Here is a 7614-nt window from a genome sequence, read left to right as displayed (position 1 = left end):
TCGTAAGGTATCAGAAACAAGGTTTATGCAAGAAAAGGGTCTCCTGCACTTCTGCTAAAAATATTGCAGGTGTGACACCAGGACCAGACACTGTACAAGGGCCTTCAATGAAGAGTAAAAATGAAACTGACAAAAGGCAAGTTAAAGGGGACAAAAATATACATTTATTACAACTCAAGCATTTACTGCAAGATTACAAGTTTCTGATGGTCAGTGTGATTGGGGTGGCTGTATAGGCAGTGTCGTTAGCTGATTGTTCTTACACGCTAATCACTAACTACACTACCAGTACAACCACCACACACACCAGCGCAGCTGTATTTCCTTCCAGACTGACCCGCTTTACAGGTAAATATAGATTCAGTGTTTTTCAAAGAACTTTTGGATGTTTTATCTAAAAGTCCTAAATGTTAGGTTAACTAAAACTGTTTAAGAGGGAGAAAAAAAAAAAACCCAAAACAAGACATGTTATGGCCAGTAGAGCTGGCATGAATCTATTTATTTCTTTTCAATGACAGGTCAATGTTACTTTATTCACACTTTAATTTAAAAAGACAATTAGAGTGAAGAATTATTTAAAATATCAATTTTCACATCTTAAAAACATACTTAAACAGCATTACTTTAAATCAGGTACAAATAAGCTTATCCTTTAAAAGATGTACAAAGTGTGTGGCCTAAATCCGACATCAGCAGGAACCAGATTCTGGTTTGTAGCTTTAAGGCTAGGATCGCGATTTGCTGACCCAGTGGTACTTGTCAACACGAGGCCCAGTGAAGGTGAACGTGGCTCGATAGGATCTGAAGCCTTTCTGGCTTGAGAAGTGGGCTCCAGCAGGAGCGCCATGAGGTGGGAACATGTCTCCTGGAAAGCCTTTCCGCTTCTCCCTCAGCCAGCTCTGAGGGGCACCTGGAGAGAACTCGCTGAACTGAAGACAGGTACAACAAAGTCATTTAGAAAACCTGAGATCTCTTAGAGAAGTTACTAAAAATACTTTGCAAAGCTCTAGCTTTAAAAATTTTATTCAGCAGAATTACATTTTTAGCCAAAAAAGAAAAAAAAAAAGAAAAAAAAAAGACTCTGCTCCTGAAGATGGTCAATCAACTTGCACTTTCAGGAAGCCTATTTTTTCCAAGTCTCATGTTAATGAGCTTACAGAGAATGAATATGTTAAGATATAAAACGCTACCATCATCATCGTCATAAAACAAGCTTGGGAGGCTTTAAATTGTCCTGCATTTCATATATTGAACTCACCCTGTAAACACTGTTGGGGTTGCTAACAGTCGGAATGGTTTTGGGTTCACTGTTCATGGGTGGGATTTGAGGGCAGAGGGTTGAAAGGCTGCTGCTGCTGGTACTCGTGCTCATGCTGTTGTCTCCACCTCCATCTTCATCCTCATCTGATGAGCTTCCTGATGGGACCTCGAGACTCGCCCGTTCCACAGCTTCATGGATGCGGCGGGATAATTCCCCATCACCGCGCCGACAGTTGTCCACCACTGAGACGCAGAATGGACTGCTGTGTTCACCATACCTGCAGGGATTCAAAAGAAAATTAGAAACTGACGGCAAATTCAGGTTTCACGATTTCTTTGTACATGTACAATGACAATAAAGGGCTTTTCCATTATGAGGCCAGAAGTTCCACCTTAACACTGCTCTAAACATTCGTTCCCCCACCACTCCTTGTCCTAATGTTCTAGAAACCTGCCAGAATTGTGACAACATCAACCCGACTCATGTGCTTCAAATATCTTTAGTTTAGTGGCAGGAAATCAGGACAAAAAAAAGCTCCAGCAAGGAAGCCAAATCAGCCCTTTTCAATCACAATCCATTCCTTCCCTTAGCAGCAATGATCGAGTACACAACTATGAATATATTAGTACATGCCCATGACAAACTTAATTACAAGTAATCCGATGCTTATTTGTAAAAATGAAATTACAACTATAGGTGTGGTAGATGCACAAGGTAAAATAGTTAACAAAAAACAGGTCATTTTATCTTCCTGCTAAATGGTTGTCAGCCAATGCAATAGTATATTGATATAGATAAGAACCTTCAGTTTGGCTGTTAACCCCTGGTGGTCTAGGAGAAGTTGAGATAAAGATTTTGTGTATTATAGAAAGACACTCGTTTTATTGATTCAACATTAGGTTTGTAACTCGCTGAACCACTTGTTAGCTCTAGCTTTGGCATGAAGACACTGCTAACTAATCATATCACCACCTGTTTGAGCCATATAAAAAAAAAAAAAAAGTTTATTAGACCAATTTATTTGCACTTTTCCTCAAGTCTTGTCACTGTGTGGATGATCAATAATTAGATTATAATTAAGCATTTACTTCAAACTCTGCTTTTAAACTCTGACATTAAAATAAATGGTTGTTCATGTCTTAATGATATCACCATCTGGTTAGTAAGTTAGATGTGAAACCAAAAAGGACTGAGGACTTTGAAACAATGTAACCTGCAGCGTCGCACAAATGCAAGGTGACTAATGATTAAAGCAAACCTGCAGGACACCTCTCCAGGGTCGACCCACACTGTCAGCTCCTGGGGCAGGCCCAGGTCCTCGTACCTCACCCCGCTCCGCTCGCAGGCCTGCTCCAGCACCGGGTCCTGCAGCCGAACACTGTTCATACGCAGACACCTGAAAAACACCGGGCAGCTCAAAGAAAGTTTTTTTTTTTTAAATAGTGTTGCAATTTCACATGGTCACCAAGATATCAAGTCCAGTAAAAATCCAATTAAAATATAGATGGAAGAGTAGTGCCAGTTAAAGGTGGTTTAAAGCCAGACAATTAGGAATGGCATCAGCACATTAGTTCTTTAAATGGTACAAAAACAAACTGAAGATCTCTTTCATGAATCCTAAAATTGTACGATTTCTTTATGTCCCGAATCAAATGAGAAAATGCAGAATATTGAACTATAGAGTCGCCTGGAGTGTGCAATGCAAGCCCCATTTATTTTAATTAGAGCACAAAAAGAGGGGGGGGGGGGATTTCCCACGATAACACCTAATATTATAGGGTCTAGCACCACTCAAAGTGAGCAGTGGAACGCAACTTTGTGCATTTACTCCAGTACTTTACTTAAGCACAGCTGCAATGCAAATGTATTTCTATTGTGCTGGTTTCTACTCCCTGCACCACCGTAAGGAGTCTTGTACTTTGAGTCTTCAGACCTCTCCTTTGGTTGCTCAGATAAAGTGAGCAGATTCTAAGTCAAGCATTTTTCTGAGCAGCTGAGCAAAGCTTAAAATTAACCCGCCAACATTTAGATGGATATCCATTATATTCCTGTGAATAAACCTGAGAGCTGCAGTCCTGCTTCTTACTGAGGCCAGTAGAGTGGAGCATTACAAGTGTTTTTCCAGGTGTTTTGATCATTTAGAAGGTTAAATAACTCAAGTATAACAGTTGGTATTTTAAGTAAAGAATCAATACTTTCAATTACAAAGTGGGTTCATAATATTTGTTGCATTTCTGAAGGCAGAAAGAGTTTCATAACCTTACAATTTTAAAGATTTGGATACTTTATAGCCAAGTACATTTAATACAATCAGCAGCTGCAACATTAAAGTGATATTCATTAAAAATAAAATCAGTAATTGTATCAAAATATACAAAATAACATAGTTTTTCTAGCGCACATATTCATTAAGAATTTTGACTGAGAAACATTTAACATTATTTCAGCAGCGAGACCTTTACCTAAGGATAGATACTTTACAAAACAGCTGTTCACTACAAAAAGGTTCTCAGGCTCCGACTCAGCCACTTCATTTTTATCTATACAGCACCAAATCACAACAACAGTCACCTCAAGGCAGTTTATGTTCAAAGTTAACATGCCTGCAATAACACTCTGGATGCAGTACATGTACATAAGCCACCAGTCTGAAAAATACTTAAATCATTTTATTTTTAACCATTTATTTCTGATCAAATAATCTGATTTCCTGTGGGTCCCTGACCAACTTGTCTTATAGTAAATCCATACAACTTAAAAGGAGAGTGCCAAATAGATACACATTCAAGCTTTGAAACAAAGTTTTTCCTCTTAAATTTAATTGAGTTTTAATTTTTAATATTATGTTTGGTTAACTTTTCATTTTTAAAAGGGAAGCAGGACCTTCAGCCATTTTGAAACAACCAAAAAAAAAAAAAAAAAAATTGCTTTTGGATTACTGACCTGTAGGCCTGACCCCTGGCGGGTGCACTTGGGTGCCAGTGGTTCTTGTAGTTCTCAAACAGAAGGGAGGTGAGGGAAGCAGCAAAGCGCTCTCTGCTGTTATTGTCCAGACATCCGTATCTCTTCACCAGCCGAGCCAAAAAGAACACAGCGGCAGCAATTTCCTCCTTCATGGCGACACACTTACCGAGCACAGCAAACTGAAACCGTAATTTTAAAAAATTATCTCTTCAGATAAAACGCATGTAAGGACCCTAGTACCACAGAAAATAAAAACATCCAGAGCAAAGTGGAAACCAAACAATTCAAGCAAACATATTTGCTGCTGAAGCTCAACAGAGAACTCAGCTTGAATTGTAAGGCAGCTTCATCAAAGACACCAAAACACAAATATATCCACATGCATCTAAATGTGCAAACGCAGCAGCACCCTTCTCAGCAGTGAAACCTCACTCAAATCAAATTCTAAAAGAGTTTTTAATAAAACCACCGTTCAGCTGTGCGACCAGCTGCCACAGCTGATGCTGATTTACTTAATGACTCCTCTCAGGGTTAAAATGTAAACAACGCCCTGTCTGCACTTCTTCAATGTTAAAATGCCCCAAATTCAATGAAATGTGTGAACAGTTCTGTGCAGCAGGAACAGACTTCTACATTAAATCTGTCCATAAAGCCCAAGCAGAGAGAATATTTACATTTCTCAGCTCATCAGCACATAAGAAGAGAGGCATTTCTGATGATGGTGCAAGACTGAAAAAGTTGTTTTTACAACTTATATTTATTTTGTTGAGTCAGTTTCATTTAAAATCACTTTCACTTATTTATGGTGGTACTGTTGTGCAAGACGGTTCTGGGGCCATTCTCTGTGGAGCTTGGATGTTCTATACCTGCACGTGTTCTCCGTGGTTCCTCCCACAGTCCAGAGACATACATGTTTCTAGAGTGATTCTAGAAATATGCATGATGGACTGGCAGCCCATCATAATCCTAGCAAGATATTTACCTCTGGAGTTGTTAGTCAGTGATTACATCGAGCCTATTTTGTATTTTAAATGTGACTCTAATCATGCTTGTAATTGATTATTTACTTTTATACAATAAATATGTAGCTTGCAAGGAAAAAGAACAATACATATATTTTTGTTATTCATTTGTTTGGCGTTCACGAACAGCCTATTTTGTCACCTGACTATATACGGTGATATGATGAAGATGAACGGAATAACGTGATAAATTAACACGTCTGCCACGTCATGTCTTTTCATACATGAGCGAAGCAATTGTGCCACAGGCCTGGCAAAAACCATTACAGTGCACAGAAAGCCAGAGGCGGGGAACACAGCTGTGAGATACCAATGTAAGTTTTCCAAACAGTTTATCAGACAGGTCCAAGGTTGTTGCCTCAATTTTGGGAAAATGAGTGAAACAAACAGATCCTTTTTTTGTACACGCAAGTGAAACCTTCCTCTAAGTAGGCCTGGAAATTATTCTCTTGATAAACTGATTAATCGGTCAACTATCCTATTAACAAGGAAATCTGTTTGTTTTTTTTTCAGGTTTCAACATGACAAATAGTCATGCAATCTACTTCAAACACACATTTTTGCTTTTCCTTTTAACCTCACTAATAAAACAGGGATTGTCTCCTTGTTAGTTTTTTTCTGCTTCACTTACCCCATCCCTCATCCAGTCCTTGAACCTTGATGATGTATCACTGGGGACCTAAGTAAGCTTCACAGTTGTGTGCATCACCATTGGGGTTTAGTCTTTTCCATGTTGCTGATCCTTTGATATTGCTCTCTTGCTCGCTATATAAATATCTCTTCTCATATGTGCAAAAGTTTTAGGAAGGTGTGAAAAAATGCTGTGAACAAAGAATGCTTTAAGAAATATAAATGATTGTTTATTGGCCCCAAATGTATTCTGCAGTAGGATGACAACTCCAAACAAACACCCAAAGCCATTAAGAACTATCTTCAGCATAAAGAAGAACAAGAAGTACTGGAAGTGATGGTACGGCCCCCACAGAGCCCTGATCTCATCATCGAGTGTGTCTGGGATTACATGAAGAGACAGAAGGATGCAAGGAAGCCTACATCCACAGAAGATCTGTGGTTAGTTCTCCAAGATGTTTGTAACAATCTACCAAACAAGTTTCTTCAAAAACTGTGTGCAAGTGTACCTAGAAGAATGCAAAGGGTGGTCACACCAAATATAGATTTGATGTAGATTTCTCTTTTGTTCCTTCACTGCGTTTTGTTGATTAATGAAAATAAATGATTAAAACTTCCATTTTTGAAAGCATTCTTTGTTTACAGCATTTTTCCCCTCACCTGCCTAAAACTTTAAATATCTAAAAAAATCCCTCTATATAATTTTTAACTCTTAGATGTGGTATTAATGTGACAGCACATAACTTTTCTCCCCCAAGAGAACAAATGATATTTACCAATACTAATAAAAAGTTACTGTTATTTACTTATATCATCTACTTTTACATACATTTTTATTCATCATAAATTTTTAAAAAAATCCATGAAATAGATTTTATCAACTGACAAACACACAAAATTAATAATCACAGCTTATATTTTAATAATAAGTGAACAGTGAGTTTATATTCTGTCAAAAAAAAGAAAGAAAGGAAAAAAGAAAGATGTCTTTATACAGCAATGATACAAGCTAATCACAAATAAAAGTGCAAATGATCAGTGGGAGTGAAGAGAACACTTACAAAATAAAGATTTTCTTCTGCTTTCAGACTTTAAAAGAAGACGAAAATTTGGCAGTTACAAAGTTTCATAATTAAGTTACTTTAAACAGTAAAATGATGAAATTTAAGTGTGTCCGGACCCATCAGGACAAGAAACATTGCCTTTAATAGATGAAATCCAGCCTTCAATTACATGTTTTCATGAAGTATGACTAAACAATAAAAACAATACACTACGTGTCCAGAAAAACCCATTTCCCCTGCATCACAAAGATCATTGATGCCAAATGCTCAAAATTTAACACTAAATTATTGGCCGTTAAGTCAGTGTAACAGTGTTTTAGTTTTGTTAATAAGAGTAAAAATAAATAACAACATGGCACACACCGGTGGGAAAAATTACTAGGCCCGAAAATGTGAAATAATGTGGTTGACACATAGCACCTGAACAGTCTAAATAAAATCACCCAAACAAATAAAATAAACATGTCTTGACTTCAGGTTAACTGAAGACAGTCGAATAAATAGACAAATCTACAGATTGTCACATAAGATCAGCCAAAAAAAAATAAAAAAAATTTGAAATGTCATCTTCAAACATAAAATGACCCTGTACAATCATGATTCTAAATATTTGACAATCAGAAAAGAAGAGAAACCTTTGGACATTTAAAAGCTGAACAGTTCACAGAACATT

The 7614-nt window shown here is 37.4% G+C and overlaps 1 protein-coding gene across 1 annotated transcript; it reads right to left on the bottom strand.

The window, feature by feature from the left end:
- Positions 1–466: 466 nt before the first annotated feature.
- On the bottom strand, positions 467–4685 carry btg4 (B-cell translocation gene 4). Its single transcript, XM_005725434.1, has 4 exons — positions 4205–4685; positions 2520–2657; positions 1259–1538; positions 467–929 (listed from the first exon to the last, which is right to left on the bottom strand). The coding sequence occupies exons 1-4, from the start codon at positions 4375–4377 to the stop codon at positions 726–728; spliced, it is 795 nt and encodes a 264-aa protein (XP_005725491.1). The 5' UTR covers positions 4378–4685; the 3' UTR covers positions 467–725.
- Positions 4686–7614: the final 2929 nt, after the last annotated feature.

The sequence above is a fragment of the Pundamilia nyererei genome, unplaced genomic scaffold (assembly GCF_000239375.1).
Source record: "Pundamilia nyererei isolate P.nyererei 1_Seehausen unplaced genomic scaffold, PunNye1.0 scaffold00015, whole genome shotgun sequence".
Classification (NCBI taxonomy): Eukaryota; Metazoa; Chordata; class Actinopteri; order Cichliformes; family Cichlidae; genus Pundamilia; species Pundamilia nyererei.
The sequence above is the reverse complement of the archived record's forward strand: the minus strand, read 5'-3'. Positions and strand labels throughout refer to the sequence as shown.